This window comes from Myotis davidii, unplaced genomic scaffold (assembly GCF_000327345.1).
Source record: "Myotis davidii unplaced genomic scaffold, ASM32734v1 scaffold1437, whole genome shotgun sequence".
NCBI lineage: Eukaryota > Metazoa > Chordata > Mammalia > Chiroptera > Vespertilionidae > Myotis > Myotis davidii.
The window spans coordinates 840,994-860,641 of NW_006288601.1; the positions used below are offsets into that span (position 1 = coordinate 840,994).

The 19,648-nt window shown below is 32.6% G+C and overlaps 1 protein-coding gene across 15 annotated transcripts in view; it reads right to left on the bottom strand.

The window, feature by feature from the left end:
- Positions 1-19,648, bottom strand: part of NFAT5 (nuclear factor of activated T-cells 5, tonicity-responsive) — a 110,096-nt gene that overhangs the window by 38,005 nt on the left and 52,443 nt on the right. For 3 of the 15 annotated variants that reach the window (XR_001513296.1, XM_006760350.2, XM_006760349.2), the window contains exons 3-5: positions 9,794-10,349; positions 3,414-3,606; positions 1,345-1,535 (exon numbers count right to left, since the gene is read on the bottom strand). Coding sequence is in view for 14 of the 15 variants with exons in the window: in XM_006760350.2 (XP_006760413.1) it covers positions 1,345-1,535; positions 3,414-3,606; positions 9,794-10,349 (940 nt within the window). In the remaining variant the exon portion in view is untranslated. Of the gene's footprint in view, positions 1-1,344; positions 1,536-3,413; positions 3,607-9,793; positions 10,350-10,798; positions 10,861-11,525; positions 11,537-16,255; positions 16,369-19,648 lie in introns of those variants that run through there. The other 12 variants (XM_015561775.1, XM_015561777.1, XM_006760343.2 and 9 more) reach the window with 10 other exon arrangements.

Consider the following 19,648-nt stretch of genomic DNA (forward strand, 5'->3'; position numbering starts at 1 on the left):
ACTTCCGCAGCTCCTCTGGCTCTCAGTGTGCTTTTCTTTCCTTCTAGTTGTAGAATTTACACTCAGCCAGCCTTCCTGTAGTTCTGGATGATGTCCGCTCTGTCCTTTTGTTGTACTTTTCAATTGTTGTGGGAGGCAGCAATTTCCTGGTGTTTATCTATGCCGCCATCTTAGTTTTTTCTACAAAAGGTACTTTTGCTGTGTTATTTTTTAAATAAATAAATTTAGCCTCTGTCTTTTGGCAGTTAATTCAGATACCGAGGAATTGGGTTTATTTTTTAAAATATTAGCAATTATCCCAACAAGAAGGGGACACTAAGTAGCCATAAAAACATATGATATAGGATATTTAATGTTATGGGAAAATGCTAATAAGTAAAAAGCAGGTTACAGAACAGTGGGCACAATATTATTTCAATTTTATCAGAAAGGATGGAAAGATGAGTATCAAAATAGAGGTTAGCCCTAGCCAGTTAGGCTCATGAATAGAGCATCAGCTGTGGTTATTTCTGGGAAGTTGGCTTTTAAGGGGTATCATATTAGCTTTTTATGATTTTTTTAATTTATTATTTTCAATTATTCTGTACTAGAGGCCCGGTGCACTAACACTTCTAATACTTTTCAGGCAATGAAAATACCTAGAGTCCCAGAACATACTTTTTTTTATAATATAGAAAAATAAGAACAGAAGGTAAATTTAGACTAGCAATATGCTTTTGCACACCAAGATCGGTCAAGGTGTGCCCTCACCAGTGTGGCCCAGTTGGTTGGGCATAGTCTTGTGCACCAGGAGGTTGTCGTGTTGATTCCCAGTCAAGGGCACATGCAGTGCTGTGACCTCAATCTCCGGAAGGGAGCCTGCAGGAGGCAGCTAATTGATGTTACATTCTCACATTGATGTGTTTTTTCTCTCTCTCCCTCTCCCTTATCCTCTCTTTAAAAATCAATTAACTATTCTTTTTAAAAATTAATTAACTAATTAAAAGATGGGTCAAGGAGCCATAAATGATCTCTGTTAAATAGCTTCTAAAACAAACATTAAGAAAACAGAAATTAGGAAAGCAAACCAAATTGTAATTTTTATTTTTAATGTTAATATTGTTGATCCCAAAAATAAGCATATTATTTTCCAAAAAGCCAGCATTCCACCGGGCTTTTATTTCCCTGCCTTTCATGACAGGAATTCTCTAGCAAAGAGTAGGAGTTGATTTTAACCCCTTACCATTCTTTAGTAATCTATTTTTATAAACATTTTAATAAAGTACTCAAAATCTTGTAGAAACTAAAAAATGTTCTTACCTACAATATATAGAGAGAACAAAAAATTTTTTACCAAGTACTTACGCTAGTGTCATGTTGTTGTTCGGATCAAGGCCAACTTCTATAACAGTAGTGCCTTCAATGTCCACTTCTTTGCAGGGAGTTGTATTTCGCCCAGTTACCCTGCAGGCCTGATAAAATCCATGTGGTTTCACTCGACCAGAGTCATTACCCACAAACACTTGCAACACTACTGGCTCATTATGGCCTTCCAGCTGGAGTGAGATAACATGGAGCATAAACACGAATTAGCCTTTCAAATAATCAAATTGAAAATTAAGCATTTAGTACCAAGTCTTATACTTATAACTGGGTTATAATAAAGACATAATTTAAATCCTCAAGAAAAAGAGAGGTAAAATATTTTCATAAAGGAAAGTTGACTAAGTTTCTGCAGAAAATCTTAAGTTTAAATTTCTCACTTGCCTGTTACTTGTTTTGAGTTTAGGGGACTGAGGATTGATTGATGTAGTACAAGCATGTCAAATTTGCAGCACACAATGAATATTTTTGCGGCCCAGCCAATATAATGGTATGTAAAAAACGTTTTGCCCCGCTGGCGTGGCTCAGTGGTTGAGCATCGACCTATGAACCAGGAGGTCACGATGGTTCGATTCCCGGTCAGGGCATATGCCTGGGTTGCAGGCTCCATCCCCCGTGTGGGGTGAGCATGAGGCAGCCGATCAGTGACTCTCTCTCATCATTGATGTTTCTATCTCTCTCTCCCTCTCCTTTCCTCTCTGAAATCAGTAAAAATAGTTTTAAAAAAACACGTTTTAATAAAAATTTCATAACTTAATTTTTACAATAACCTGTTATACATAATTATTAATAACGAACTACAAGGCCTTACGCGCCTTATGCACAGGCGCACCATTTCTCTCCACTAATACCAGCAGCGAATATTTTAGCAGCCAAATGCCATGTCCTTCGTCTTGGACTGACTTGTTTGGTGTGTGCAACAGGAAACATTTCGCTTTTGGAGAACAAAAAAAAAATAGGTTTATTTGTGTTACGCTTATTAATTTGTGCAGTTATTCAGTGTCTGATAAGTTAAAGTTCAAGAAAAAATTTTAGTTTTTATTAAAATGTCCTATTATTTTATGTTAACGATTACTCATTTATTTCAGCCCATTGTATTCAGCATGTTTCTATCGAAATAAACCTACGTTTCTATGAAAATTGAAGTTTTTGTTTTTTTGCAGTCCACATAAACTTAAACCTTGTTTATTTGGCCCATGTTAGCCTTTGAGTTTGACAACATGCTTGATGTAGTCAGTAGTAGAGGAGCAGAAGTGAAATTGTACATGTGACTATTAACCGACCATAAGTTTCCTGATGCCAAGTTTCTACCATTATTTCATTCAAGTATAAAACAAAAGGCAGTCCAACTAAATATTATTCAACTAACACATTTACACAAACTGTATTTATCAAGAATCTACCATTGACTGGGCAATATTCCAACCGGTTTGGTATTTTGCAGGGGGTTAGAACACTTGTTAAACATCCCCTACCCAATTTTTTTGGTTTGTCTTCAAAGAGAAATATTCTTTGTAACAAGGTAGCCTAGGTGCTAAAATTTGAGCCCCCTTTAGTCATTAGTCTAAGTTCTGAAAAGATGAAGACTCAGTTGATATCCTAGTTCTTAAACTGAAGACTTATGTTACCTATCAACTGATCCTTTCCTGAGTTGAATAGTCCTGATTACACTAGCCATTTCAAAACCTTTATTTTTTAAATTCATAATAATTTCTGAAATATTTGAATTCACTTTAAAATTTCTTCTTAAATATAAAGCTTTGGAAGAATCTATTATGGTTGCTACTAATATCAAAAATAAGAGGAAGAAAATTCATGATTTCCAGATATTTTTCTTATCAGAACACATTATCATTTCCTTCCATTTAAACTAAAATTCAAATGACATCAAAGTAACAATATTTATCTTAGGGTTCAGTCAGACTTTTACTTTAATTCTATTATATATAGTTAACAAGCCTATCCTTCTATTTCAGGCAGCTTTTGCTGGTTAAAAACAAAATAAATGAAACTCGAGAAAATTCTTCATATATTGCTAAATAAAAAAGTACCTTTACTGTAGGAAAGCCTTGCTGTGTTCTATCCTTGACTGAGCCACGGCTACCTTCAGTCAAGTACCGAGCTCTATGCTGGGTCTCAGGTTGTATAAGTATCTTCAGCTCTTTTCCCTCACTTTTAACAGGATACTGTCCACTCAACATAGGGCTTTTTTTTACTCCAGTTCCTTTTTGGTTTTCCAATGTTCTGAGAAGTCAAAGCACAACGTGGAAAAAGCATCAAAAAGTGTTGTTGTTTTTTTTACAAAAGTCATGTAAGATAAAGGAGGAAACAGAATAGGCAGTAACTTTAAAAACAACTGATTATCTTAATGACAAAATAAAATATAGCCTAGGGGAAGATACATTCCATAGTAAAGTATATTTTAAAATTTCGTAATAAAATTTAATGATGCAAAAATAAAAGAAAGTTTGGATAGGGCAAGACAAAGAATGCATATATATGGTAGGAAGAAGGAAGATTGAATGCAATAAACTAGGAATAACAGGAAAGAATATAGCTAATGTCACTTATAACCTTTCACATTGTACTTCATCAAAATAAATTTTTTAAATTACATATATATGTGAGTGTTATATAAAGCTATGAGATTAACTACATCATTATTTTCTAATCAGACTTGCAAAGCAAATAAAAAAAAAGTGGGGGTAGCAAAAAAGAAACAAGCAAACAATGGGCCTTAAAGAAAACCTGAAGGTACATGTAAAATATTCTTTTGGATAGCTTTCTCAGGATATCAAACTGAGAAAATTATAAATTAAAAAATCAGTGATTCAATTTTTATTGGAAATTAACTTTACTCTATACAATCTTTCCCGGAAGTATAATTTTTTAGAGCATATTTTTTGTGATAAAATTATTAAAGCTCTTAGCGCATAAAAATTTTATAATCTGGAAAAAATTTTTATAATCTGGGCTTTACTGATAAGCAATCTAATGTATTTTTATTTATTATTATTTTTGTTAATCTTCACCTGAGGATATTTTTTCCACTCATTTTTAGAGAGGGTAGAAGGGAGGAAAGGAGGAAAGGGAGAGAGGGAGGGAGGGAGGGAGGAAAGGGAAAGGAGGAGGAAGGGAGGGAGAGGAAAGAAGGAGAAAGGGAGGAAAAGGAGAGAGGGAGGGAGAAGGAAAGGGAGGGAAACATTGCTGTGAGAAACACACATGACTGGTTGCCTCCCACATGCACCCCTAATAGGGCTGGGGATCGAAGTTGCAACCCAAGTATGTGCTGTTGACCAGGAATCAAACCCCCTTTTGGTGTGAGGGCCAATGCTCTAACCACTGAGCAGACCTGACAGAGCTAACTTATTTTTTTTATTGTGTTTCTAATGTTTATTTTGTTTATCATTCATTTTCTATGTGGAATATAGATTCAAAGAAAAATATTTCAAATGGTGGTTAGAACTTCAGGTAGACACATTTAATCTGAAGCACTGCAAATATGTCATAAAAATAAATAGAAAACAATATTGTTAGTTTTAAAATAGGTTGAGGTGAAGGGGGTCAATGGGGGAAAGGGGGGACATTTGTAATATTTTTAATAATAAAGATACATTTTAAAAAGTAAAAGGTTGAAATTATCCATGCACTTTTAAAAATAGTCAGGGCCTATAATACTTTCTATGGGACCTTCTCAGTCCTACGTTTATACTCACATTGACAATACAGAAGCCAAGAGATGACTATGGACAAAATTTCCTCCTAAAACAAATAGGCCCCAGGAGGAATATTATGACTTCAAACATAGAGGAGCTATGGTGGTTAAGCAGCCGTAAACTGGCTCTAATGTTTACCCCTCCATCTCTAACTAAGTTGTTGACTCAAATTATCAATAACAAAACCAGTCCTGGTTCCATTCAGAGTACAAACTATGACTAAGAAAGGGACAGAAGAATGAAGGAAAGAAGGGATACAAAGGGATGTAATAAGACTGACTGGATAAGAAGAGTTTTGTGGACAAGTAGTGTTGAATCATTTTCATATTCCCTGAATCTTGTACAATTCCTTAAAGAGTAGATGCTGAAAAAAAAAAGTCTGTTTATAACTTTTACAAACAAATAGGAAGAAGAAAGAGACAAGGAAAGGAAAGCAGAGGAAAAAAGGAGCTTCTATAATAGGAAGTGGCTATGGCATGCCAGTAAGTTTGACATAATAAGTCAAAGATTACCTGAGTAAGTCATTTAAATGGCCCTGGAAGAATAAATCCTATGAACAAAGCACTAAGTTGAAGCTGGAACAATGGGCAATAAATCCTATTTTTCTTTTCATCATTCTGAGTTGAAATGCAAACATTTGCTCTGAATGTAATGTGGAATCCCTTACTTATAAAATTTTATAATGATACTCTGTTTTTTAATCATTTTAAAAGTAAAAATATTTACTTACTGAATCTAATATAAAAAAATCTCCCATATATGTCTTGAAAGGGACTAAAAGGAAATACAGCAAAATTCTAAAGTTGTATTGAGTAACTAGACTATAAGTTATTTTCTTCTATTTCTGCAGTTTTTAAATAACATCTATTAATTTTATAATAGAAAAGGGCATACTTTAGTTTGATATAAAGAAAATTTAGCATATCACCTAATTTGGCAAGATATGGTTTTATATTCACTTATGCTAGTGAAGCTACTATTTATGAGAATAGTTGATAATGAGTTTCACTATTTCAGTAAAACAAAATATTTCATACTGGAATGAAGACTGTTGAGTTGACAAAGTATACACAATAAGGTTTAAAGAAACATAGCACATGTAATTAAACAATTTATGAAATGATACTTTAAAAAGCCCTTAAAACTATCCCTAGTTTTAAATGTAAAAATAGAATACATATATATTTATATTTCTAGACATAAAACTATGGAAAACATCAACTAATTATTAGTCACTCAAATTACTAATTTTTAAGGCAAGATGACTTAAGAAAAAACCAGAAAGTATCAGTTTGAGTGAATGAATTTTACTTCTAAATGGCATCTGAAAATAAAATCCACTCTCTTGGAATATTCTATTCAGAAGTCTTAAAATGACATTCTAATTCCTTTGTTCTACATAGTCTTCTGGTTATCTATGTCACAAAAATAATTTTCATTATAAAATGCCCCAAAAAGGTTTCACATCAAGATAATGTCATATCTTAATTTCTAGGACCACCTAGAAGAAATATAGGGCTACTGAGTTTCAGGAAATTTAGTAGAAGGATTTAAGAATGATATGGCTAGGAATCGTTAAATACCGAGTAATATTTTTTTAAATAGTTTTGTTTTCTTAATAAACTCTATTATGTAACCTTTCTTTTTCGGTTAATCCTCATCTGAGGATCTTTTTTCCATTGATTTTTTTTACAGAGAGTGGAAGGGAGAGAGGGATGGAGAAAGAGGGAGAAAGAGAGAGAGAAACATTGATGTGAGAGAGACATACTGATCGGTTGCCTCCCACACGCCTCCTGACCAGGGCCAGGTTGAGATCGAACCTGCAACCCAGGTATGTGTCTGTGAATAGGAATCAAAACCAACCGAGACCCTTTAGTGGCCAGGTTGACATTTCTAACCATTGGGCAATACCGGCCACGGCATAACTTATATAACATTTTAATCATATAAAAATGCTATTTCCATCTTAAAGATCAATAAACTGGTACAGAACATATTTGAGAGTACATTTTCTGTAATTTAGCATTACATAAATTGTCAGTTTATGGAATATTAGATTTAAGGCTTTATACCTATCTCTCAAAACATTTCTAAGTATGTTTCATGTTCCTAACATTTTTCTTTTGAGGAATAATTGTCCTCAAAGGCCTTATTTTCTCTATATTTACATATGGTTTTTTCCTTTTCTTGATATCTAGTTCTTAATAATTCAAAATTTAAACTTCTGCCATTATTTCCATATGTCAGAGTTAAATATTTTTCACTACCTAAGAAGCTGGACATTTCTTCTCCTGCTTGATGAGTTTCTGTTTCATTAATTATTTCATGATTTTTGTCTTGACAAATGTTGTTATACTTTCCCTGAGTAACCTCAAATCATTTCTAAGATATATCTGTCATACAAAAGCAGAAGCAGAAAAAATATAGCTCAAGATATCTTTCATATTTTTTATTTTTACAAGTTCTAATTCGCTTTAATAAGCAACTTATGAATGGGGCAGTATCCCTTCTAGCAGCTTAAAGGGTGTTCTAAGTCAAGCATGTCAAACTCGTGGCCCTCAGGCCACATGCGGCCACAATGAATATTTTTGCAGCCCATTCAATATAATGGTATGTAAGAAACGTTTTGATAAAAATTTCATAACTTAATTTTTACAATAACCTATTATACATAATTATTAATAAAAAACTACAATGTTCGCTAATGACTGATTACTATATTATGTTAACGATTACTCATTTATTTCAGCCCTTTGTATTCAGCATGTCTCTATCAAAATAAACCTACATTTCTATGAAAACTGAAGCTTTTATTTTTTTGCGGCCCACGTAAACTTAAACCTTGTTTATTTGGCCCATGTTAGCCTTTGAGTTTGACATGCTTGTTCTGAGTTATCACTTTAATAGCAACTACAAACGAAGTGTGTTGACTAACTCTCAAGTCAAAAAATTTTTTGTTTTCATTTGAAACTTTAACATTTATTTATAATAAATAAAAATAAAAATCTTTCTTCTGGAACTTAAAAAAAACCTCTCTCCACTGAAACCCAAATAAACACATATCTGTATTTAATGATAGATGTACATGAGCCTTTTAGTTCTGTGCTATGTTTTCAGAACATTATTACATAGGTAATAGTTCTACAAATATGTTCTAGAATTCTTGAATCTGCTAGTGGCAACATTTTAAACAAGGGTATACTTGTTTTCTTTTAAATAATTTCCTAATCTGGACTTTCTAAAAATAAAAAACAGTTAAAGTGCATTTTTCACTTAACTGCATCATACCAAAAAGTTTTAAATAAGAGTAGTGAAGCAAGTAGCAGAGAGTAATTATTGCTTAAATGGTAAGTATTACTTTCAAAATATACTGAGAGAATATTTAAGGACAAGTTTAATATACATTAAAAATACTCTGATACTACTCAATTAGATTTTTAACTTATCTTTACTTAAAAGATATCAATGATGTCATCAGTTAGTAACTCAAGCAAAAGCTTCTCCATCACTTTTGTGACAACCTGAAATTATAGATCCTGGAGCAACTAAAGGACCATACTCTGCTTCGCCAAAAAACATCCCTCAAAATCCAATGTGTTAATTTTTATCAAACTATGTTGAATACACTGTAGGAAACTCTAATTAAAAAGTCTAGCAATTAAATATTACAATAAAAGTACTAAAGGAATTTAAAAGTTAAAAATAAGTCAGTATTCTGTACTATATAGCAGTGAATATTCTGTAATATAGTTACAGAAATATATTTAGAGAGTGTTGTGAACTGGTAGAAATCAATGTAAACTCAAACATGTACTATGATTCCATTCTATCATCCTTCAAATACATAAACCAGAATCTTAGAAAAAAATTTCATGATGTATTTTTTAAAAATCCCAAATCAGAGCTGTCTGCCTGCTCTCGATGTATGAGTCTGTCTCTATTTTGCTTGGTAGTTCAATTTGTTCATTAAATTCCAGATAGCTCTAGTGGGAGGGGGATGTTGCGCGGGAAGAGGGGGGAGAGATTGAGCAAAAAAGAGAAAAAGAGAGAACTCATGGATATAGACAACACTGTGATTGTGGTGGTGGGGTGTGGGCAGCATTGTGGATGTGGAAGAGGGCACAGAGGGGATAAATGGTGATGGAATAAATTAAATTAAAAATCCCAAATCAGCACACTGTATACAAAAAGCTTAAAATAAATACATAAATCAAAATGATGAAAATCATGCCATCAATCAGTTTTTTCTTATTTTTATGAAATAAAAGAAAAAGTCTAAAACCCTCACAAAAATGGAAACAGATTGAATCATATGGAAAGACAATGTGAAAAGAAAAACAAGTCCTTTGTGAATGTTTTGAGTTGTTTCAGCTAGAGCCATTACATGCTAGTTATTTGTATGAGTAAAAATATCCTTAAATCCTTTTAAAATATAAATCTATTTGAAATTTAAGTTATTTCAAAACATTATTTTATTTTATACTACTTAATCACATCCATAATAAGATAACTATTGCTAAAATCTTTTGATATTTTATTTTTTCTCTAGTGAAACTTGGTAATTTTAAGTTAAAATTTTCAGGTATTTCAATGATAAAATTAGTATCTTTGCTTCAGATGCATACTTGAGTTAAGCAATTAAGAAAAGTGGGGAATGATTTTGTTGTTGTTTTGCATAATGGTGATAGAACTTTAAAAAAAATGTGAATACCAACCCATTTCCTGCTTTTGAGTTGCCTTTGTTGTCCGTGGTAAGCTGAGAAAGCACATAATGAGGTGCTTTGGCACTGTCGGCATCAAATATATCCATATTAGATTCTTCACAATCTCGTCGTTTGACCCCAGGCCTCTGCTTTGGATTTCGTTTTCGTGATTTACGAGGTACCTCAGTATTATCATTGTAGGAACTGGTGCTCATGTTACTGAAGTTGGAGGGGGAATCCTCCATCCACATACTGCAGCTCTGCTCAGATTCCAATCCACACCCCTCATCCTGGCAGGACATCCGACTGTTATCCAGCAAGTCCTCAGGTGGTGGTGAGATGTACAAGACTGTGTGCCTCTTCGGTGTTGATGGATGCTGCTGGGTGTTACTGGTTAACTGCTTTTCACTTACCCCTCTGTTACTTACCCCCAAGGCTGAGGAGCAGCTCTCCACTTGCATAGCCTTGCTGTCGGTGACTGAGGTAGAATAAATGGTAGGGCTGGAAGAGGTGGTAAAGGAGCTGCAAGCACCGCCCATGGAGGAAGAGGAGGGAGCTGAAGAAGCATCTGCAGTGTACAATTTAAGAGTAAATACACTATACATGTTTTCACCTATGCTGGCTAGCAGTCCCATTGAAAATGTGATTGTGAACTGATTGTTTTTCCCCAAAATGAATAGTTGAAATTTGGTTAAGTTTTAGAATATCAATGTTTCAAGTAATAGAAGGCCTAAGAAATGCATTTTTTTAAAAAAATGCCCAAATAGAATTATTTTACTTGTGCTAAATTGATTTTTCAAAAAATCTAATTTAATGTTTTAAGCTGTAAAGCAAGAATAAAGCTTTTATTGCCTCAGCTGGATGTTCGGTTGAATTTTAATCATTTAAAATAATAAAGAAAACCCCAATATAAAATATATGCTTGTGGTCCACATTCAATGCCAATTAAATAATTTATTACAGAATTTGAAAAGTGGGACTGTGCTTAGCCACAAAATATTAAAATAAGTCTCTAACCTATGAAGCAGAGAACTACAGGTCATTTTTAATGCAGACACTCCCTGCTTCAGAGGCAAATCCTGGAATAAAAATATGAGAAAATAAATGAGAAAAGAGCTGCTGATTATTCCAGATATCAATTATAAAATAAAAAATAAAGAGAAAAATATTTAATCAACTGAATTGGAGGCAAAATGGAACTGGTACCGTCACTCTGTCACTATGATTATTGTCACTATAATCTAGAAGAATAAAACTGAAAAAGGTTTGATTTGGAACATGCCAGGTTGTAGGAGATCAGGAAGTTAACCACTGGGGAGGGTCTTAAAAAGTTGGAAGTGGTAGTTCAAAACCATAATCTCTAAAATAAATAAATCCATCTTAAATGGCAGAATGAAAAGCAGAGTAAAGACAGATTATTGGATGGATTTCTTATATAAAGTACTTGATTACACTCAGCAACTGGTTACCACTATCCATTTCCTCTCTCTTTAAGGGCCCACTTGATTTAAACCATTAAAGGAATTTCCTAATATACTCTGAGTAATAGCAAATTTTATTGGCCAGAGCCTAACAACAAAGAATTAAGCAAGAAAAATCTCTGGAGATCACCAGAATTGGTTCCTATAAAAAAGGTGTTTTTTTTTAATAAGACCATTTATCTATTATGCTTAGCAAAAAAGATTTAAGTAGATCTTTTCAAAATATGTGGCAACTGGCAGAAGAGCTCATTGGAAAATAATACTACTTAAAATCCTCAATAGCATAATCTCAGAGGCACACTAATAATATTAGGGTTGGATGTTGTCAGTCCTAAAATCTTACAAATACGATTTCATCTTGTATAATATGTGGGAAGGTTTATAATTGTATACACAATAAAAATAGGTAACATGGCAGACAATTAAAGATATGTTTAAATGTAAAGTTAATTTTTATTGATAGCCACGTATGCCACTATTTTAAAATGGAATGATGAAACTTAAAATTCTGATATGCAGTTATTGGAATTGTAACATTCATATCAATTATAATATAACAAGTGAAATGTAAGAATGCCAATGTTTAGATAATCAAAAGCCACCTGCCAAAGATCTATTTTTAAAATAAAAACATGTACAAAAACACTTAAATCATTTGAAAGAACTGAATTCAGTCATAATATTCATTACTTTAAAGGTTAAACAGCATAGTAATAAATATTAACATTAACAATGTGATCTACATAATGCCACATGGAGATTATTCCCAACTACCATAAATCAAAAAACTTAAAGCAATTAGATGATACCAGTTCCATTTTCCAGTTTGTATCCTTGTCAAATTCAGTAGCTGAAATTGGAAAATTCAGTCATTTTAAACTGCATTCCAATTTAAAGAAAAATTTATCAATTTTGTATCATGCATTAATGCAATCTTTTCTTAGTAAATAAATATTTTAAAAGATATGTAAAAACTACAAAATCTAGATGCTAATGTCAGTGACAGTTTAGGAGCTGATTTGTAGCCACTTTGGGTTTAAATAACAAGTTTTTTTGAAAAATACAACAGAATTCATTTTAGAAAAAATAGAAAAGGTATTATGTCTAACATTCCTCTATCTGTTCCAACTATTGGCAAAAATGAAACTAAATTTTTATGTGTGTATGAGCCTATGTTCTTCATTTTCAGAGAAATACAAGTATACAGCATGCAATATTTGCAGTGGATCACATAAAGCATGCAGCATGAATGCTGTGAATCTGTCTTTCTTAGAAGGGGCTTTCCCCAACCCACACTTTTTGAATCTAAGTACCAGGCACACAAGAATGCAGAATATGACCATCGCAGGGATCCCTGTCCTTGACAGATGGAAAGTACAGGTGAAAAACAATTATGAACTCAAAAGCAAGTTATTATAATTTTAATCTGCAGGATATAACCCACCATTGCTCTTTGGTATGCTATATGAATTTATCTTGCAAATCTTATCAAAACACACATGGTTATAAAACCAAATTGATATAATCATACATAAATGTCTGTTCCGGGACAGGTATGCCAAACTGTGATTTCATACTCTCAATAAATTAAAATATCCCATACATTTTTCTTAGACACCAAATGCACAATTTTTTTATTTTACCTGCAGTTTCCTGGAAATAATTATTAAATAAAAAAATTCATTAGCACAAAAATATAAAACTGAAAACATAAATTCTGTCAGGAGACAGTAGTAAGCATTCTTTAATTTAAAAATAGATAGCATTACTTTTTAAAGCCTACCTCAGTTTGACCCTAAATTATAAAAATTCTACTCATTTTAAGACTATAACAAATAAAACTATAAAACTCTTTATCATATTATCACTGTTGCTCTGATGATGATTATAGTGGTGTATAAAATCTTTCACATAAAGATATTATATTCTGGTTAGCAAGACATCACCAAAGTGCATTAATAATGCCAAGTTAGATGGTGGAGTATAAGAGCTATGAGCCCTTTGAGAGCATGGGCAATATATTTATCTTAGACTCTCCCAGTACCTAACATAGTGTCTTGCATGTTATTTGTTATTAAGTTAATTTATGGGAAGCTAATATTTGATATGGGTGCTGAGTTATAGTAAAGTTAAATTGGCAAATAAATGCACCAATATGTTCACAATAGACACATCAGGTTTATTTAAAAAAAGATTTACTAACTAAAACTACTTAGACTATATATATTGCTATAATTGCATTATCTGATAGTGGGGAAAGGTTTAGAAAAGTGGTTCTCAACCTTGGTTTCACATTAGAATCACCTGAGAATCTTTTTAAAATCCTGATTTCTGGGCCTTATCCTCCGGAACTTCTGTTTCTTTGTTATGGGGTGGGGCCACAACATTAGTAACAAAGAAACAGAATTTCCAGAGGATGAGGCCCAGAAATCAGGATTTTAGAAAGATTCCCAGGTGATTCTAATGTGCAGCCAAGGTTGAGAACCACTAGTTTAGAAGAAACTTAAGAGTTCAGAGGTAACTACTTGCTATTTCTATAAAGAGTGCTCTAATAACTTACTTTCTTGAAACTATACATTAGCTAAATTACCTATTTGTAATTTTATCAATTACAAATAAATGATAAAAATAATATCAAGAACATACTAGATTTCTAAACTCTAGTTTGTCATTTCTCAGCATCTCCAGAAAGCACTAAAAAACATTCCTGGAAATATTATAAATGTAACTTAAGGTCACCATAGCATTAAGAAACAGCCCTGGCTGGTGTGGCTCAGTGGCTGAGTGTTGTCCCATGCACCAAAAGGTCACCAATTGGACTCCCAGTCAGAGCACATGTCTGGGTTTGTGGGCTCAATCCCCAGTATGGGGCATTCAGGAGGCAGCTGATGGATGTTTCTCTCCCCTCTCCCTTCCTCTCTCTCTAAAATCAATAAAAATACATTAAAAAATACATATATACTAGAGGCCTAACGCTAAAAATTTGTGCAAGTGGCTCGGCCCTCACAGCCGTGGCACCCGGCTTTGTCCGGAAGGTTGTCCAGAAGGTCATCTAGACGGTTGTTCTGCTGTTCGGCCATCTGGTCTAATTAGCATACTATGCTTTTATTATTATAGATATCAAGAAACAACTTAATTGACAGTCTATAGAATAAAAATGCTAATGCAATCCTTATCTATATGTTCTTTTTCATTTACAAGTTTTTATAAACAAAATATGCTAACTACTTTTCCTCACTTTTATTTTTGGTTTTGAGTCTCTATTTTTATCTATTAGAAATATAGAGACTGTTTAATTGCTACATTTTAAAATACAAAAACTCCAACATAAAAACGTTTTAGTAACTGCTTTTATTTTTCAATGAGCAGAGTAGTTATAATATATTTCTGATTTATAACTTTATACTTTTATTTGTTCTTTAAATACCTTACCAGTCCTTCATAAAGATGGAAATTTTCCTTAAATTTTTTCTTAAACTTATTCTTTCACTTAATGTGTAAATAAATATTTATTCATATTTTTCTTTTATGAAAAAGTTATCTTTGAACCCAGAAGAATTTTATTTTTCCACAGTATTACTTGGGACCACAGCCAGCACAGCAAACTAAAGGGAAAACCAATATACTATATCTACAATTTACTAATGTAAATTTATAATCTCAAAAGAATAGATTAACTATAAAATTTATAAATGAAGGAAAGCATCACAGCTATCATGTTTTAATAATTATATTATTGATTAGCCAATTACTAGATAAAATGCCAGTAATGATGGTCAACTTAAGTTGAATATATGGCTTCTTTTAAGAAGATGGAATAATTAAGGTTTACTATGAATATTCAAAGTAATTGGGATAAAAAGAGTGGTAGATAATATCTGCATGGATAACCCAGATGATTAATGCAAGCACTATTAATTTGATTACAAGGATGATAATGGATTTTTAAATAGTACTCCATATAGAAACCCACATAGATTTTATATACTCCTTACCTAACATGCTAAGAGCCCAGCCTGTTTTGTCTTCGGGATGGAAAGTATGGTGTCAGTCACCAGTGACTGACAGGGTGCTTATTAATTTTAAACAATATTTTAAAATTAAGAACTACTGGTTCTAGATTTGTTGAACTAGAAATTATTTTAATTACCATATCATGTCAATGTTTAAAATATCATAAAAAATAAATGATATTTTATATGTAACTAAACTTTTTCTAGAAAGCTTTGAAATTAGAAACATTCTTTAAAATCCTAAGAAACAAATATCTTTTACAGATTTAAAATAAATGAAAGAATTTACATTTAACTAAGCTCCCAAGATAAAAATGTGTTCCCTAGCATTTAAATAAGCACATATATTTTATAGCTTTTCAAAATTAGTGCAAAAATCAGTCGAGTTTCTTAAGAAAGCCATTAAACCAAAAGCCATAAAATTTACAAGTGTGTTAAGTGAACCAATAGTGGAACAGAGGAGGAGCAAACTATTGACTGCTCAGAAAATAATCATAAAAAACAACACAGGATGTTTACAAACAATTTCTGGTCTAAAACATTTACTGTTCAACCTTAGTTATTGTTTTTAAGTATTTCATTTTTCTTATTAGTAACAATACCTTCAGATTTAAAATCTATCTTGTTTGATGAAAGTCACCAGATAACAAGGATATATTTTCACATCAAAAAAGAAGATATTGAGAGGAAAAAAATATAAGGCCAACATTCATGTTGCCAAGAATTGAAAAATCTAGGACACACAAAGTGGCTGCAAACCTGCTTTGTCAACACCTTACATGCCAACCTTCATTTTCTACTTTTCTTCTTTTCCTTATAGTATTAATGTAAAGTTTAAAACTTTACCAAATATTTTCGTTTCAATCAGTATCAATCCACTATTTAGAAGAAAAAAAACAACAAACAAAAAAAAGAAAGGAAGGAAGGAAGAAAGGAAGGAAGAAAGAAAGACAGACTTATGAGTAAGTCTGAAAACCGACCTATACCCTGGGTGAGATTGGATGGGTTAAGTGTCTCTGGCACTATTTGTCTTCACTATTGACAGACACTGTCACACAACCCACCACACGATGCCTGTCTCTGAATGGCGAAGCTAGAATGCAAGTTAAGTGTATTAATAGAAAAAACAACTAGCATCCCAGCATATAAAATAAGCAATCCAGATTACTTTACCAAAACCTCCCCAAAAAAACAAAACCAAAAATTTTAGGATTGATTATTTAATTTATATGTTTAAAACATTTCAATTTCCCATTTGTACTTTTCCACCCAACATAAGCTTACATGGTACAATAGCAATGTTTTAAAACAAATGTTTAAAAACATTAATTTTTTCACATCCAAATAAATGCAAATGGTGAAATTTCTTACCCAGAATTTTTGTTTACTCATATTCACCAAATTGTTCTCCTGTTTACTAATGCAATCTAATCCATAAGCCAGAATGTTCTCTCATAGGTGTTTTTACTCTGTACCTTCACCCAAATTCCCTTAAAGAGTGTTAGAGGATACACTCAAACAATAAGAAGTATTTATATTTTAGCAGCAAAAGAATCTTTTCATCCCTCAGGTCAACTTCCACATACTTTCTCATTCCTCCTCAAAAAGGTTACCAATTTACACTTTTAAATTAGATATGCTTCTGTGCATCACATGTCTGAATCTGGAAACTCTATTTTAAAAAATAATTAGCACTATTGCTGAAGGTGGAAAGTTTGTTACTGATTTATTGGAGATCATTTTTTTCTTCCCCAGTCCATCAAACTGCCAGTCAGGGTTCTAATATGACATAATACTGGTAAATACTCTCCCATTTTTAACCTGAATTCTCCTAAAATAATTATTTTTGTCAGTATCATTAATATATTCACAGAATATTTATTAAAGACATTTTCCTGAAAAATGCTTACAAATATTTTAAGTGTCCTGACATTTAGAGCAATGTTTTAAATATAACTTTGGTCAAAGTAGCTAAGCACAATGTAAAATATATATTAGGTACACATTATAGAATTAAATCCCCTCCTACTGGGACAGAAAGATGTTTTCTATCATCTAGTGATTTAAGTAACATCACTGGTTAACATTGGGTGAAAAGACTAAAGCCCAGAAAGAATCCTCTACCTCAAATTAGTGAAAAACAAAAGAATGATTAAGAATCTTTGAACAGAATGATTAAGAATCTCTGAACAGTTTTAGAATGCTATTCCATAGAGGCAGGTAATACGAAATGTGCTTATTTAGTCAGAAACTGAATAAATCACAATATTTATACAAGTTATATAAGTAATTATTCTAGCTAATAACTAAATTTATTACATTATCAAAGACCTTAGAAAGTACAAGTTAAAAAAAAGGGACAACTTTGTACCACTTGGAAGGTATTGTTATTTTAAGACAAAACAAAGATTATCACTACATTAAACAAATAAAAACTGGAAAAAGTTCTGAGGGCTACTATTTGAAGATCATTTTAATGTTTTATCATATAGTGCATTTTAAAAGTGTATAAATAATAAAGATATTCCATGCCGAAACCGGTTTGGCTCAGTGGATGGAGCGTCGGACTGCGGACTGAAAGGTCCCAGGTTCGATTCCGGTCAAGGGCATGTACCTGGGTTGCGGGCACATCTCCAGTAGGAGATGTGCAGGAGGCGGCTGATAAGATGTTTCTCTCTCATCGATGTTTCTAACTATCTATCTCTCTCCCTTCCTCTCTGTAAAAAATCAATAAAATATATTTTAAAAAAAATAAAGGTATTCCTGCCAACACTAGTTCAATGTGTTTACAATTCTTTTTTTAGGTGACCAAAAAGGGAAAAGAAAACAGTATTTATATTACTAAAATCTTCTAATTTTATTAACCAATCAGGTTTTACAACTGAGTCTAGATTACAGTGTAAATTAGATCCAATTGTCAACAAAATAAATTGTGTAGGCAAAAAAACAGATGTCATAAAATGCTCTACCAGAAGTTTTGATAACTGATCAAATTTATTATTTGATTAAAAAAGCGGGAAAAGAATTCTAGGAAGGACTCTTAGTCAACTTTACAGAATCATCTTTTTGGGAACTGTTTTCTTTATGACTCATCCTCTATCAATGTTCCTTTTACATACAAAGGTTCCCATTGAGAGAGTGTCAATGTAAAATAATAAGTCAGAAAATAAATCCCATGTCCATGTGTGTGGCTATATCTTGACTGATATGCAAAACTTCAAAATAAGGTAAAAAAACAGACTGGGTGAGAATGGAAAGAAAGAAGCAAAATAAGGTTAAAGAAAACCTTCTACATATAAAAGCCTAAAATGCAAATTGTACCCACGGGAGTTTGACAGGGAGACCGATAGCTCGCTGTGACATGCACTGACTACCAGGGGGTGACGCAGAATAAAGGAAGGCCCTGGCCGGCAGCCAGCAACTGGGAAAGGGAGGCCCTGGCCGGCAGCTGAAAGGCCCCGATCAGCCCTGACCACCAGCCAGGTCTTGGGACCTACTCATGCAGAATTTTGTGAACCGGGCCTCTAGTATTATAAAAATAAGATCTTTGCCCACACTAATTTTATTTTATATGTTCAAAACACAAATAAAACTAAAATTATAATATGTGGGTATGTGTTGTTGTTTTTTCAATCCAGAATGTGGCCATATGGATCAGGCATGTTGTGGTGCTTTCTCATTTTCTGATTTAATTTCATTGACAATACCTTGTTATGAAGGAGTGATAGGGGAAGAATGAATTTTACGTCAGTGGGCTAAAGAACACTGCCAATGAAAATATACTTGGCTTATGGGGGGAAAAGTCATCATGTATCTACTTTAGGTGTGCGCCACACCTTTGTTACTTTTAAAGAGCACTGGCCATTTTGACTATGTTAATCAATTGCCACCAGGTGTTTTTTTGTTTGTTCGTTTGTTTTTTAATTTTTTTATTTTCTGACAAGGACACATGTAATACCTTAATCAAACCAGGTGTTTTTTTTTAAATTATGAAATATTTAAAACTAAACACCAATGTACTCTCTGTTCATATTTAACAAATGCTAACAATTTTACTATGCATGATTTTATTTTAAGAGAAAAAAAGTCACAAAAACTTTTTGTTGTTTCCTATCCTAATATATTCCTTTCACTCCTGTCCCAGCTGGGGTGTTATTTATACAACTTTATTAGTATTATTTATACAACTAATTGTTACAAAACAATTAGTTATGGCAGTGATTTTCAACTGGTGTGCCCTAAGAATTTTTAAAATATGTGATTTCTATTTAGTCAGGCACTGACCTCTTTTTCCTTAGATTGTAAAAAAAAAAAGACAACAGCAAACACAACAATAGCCATTAATGTCTTGTCTTCAACCATAAATATATAGG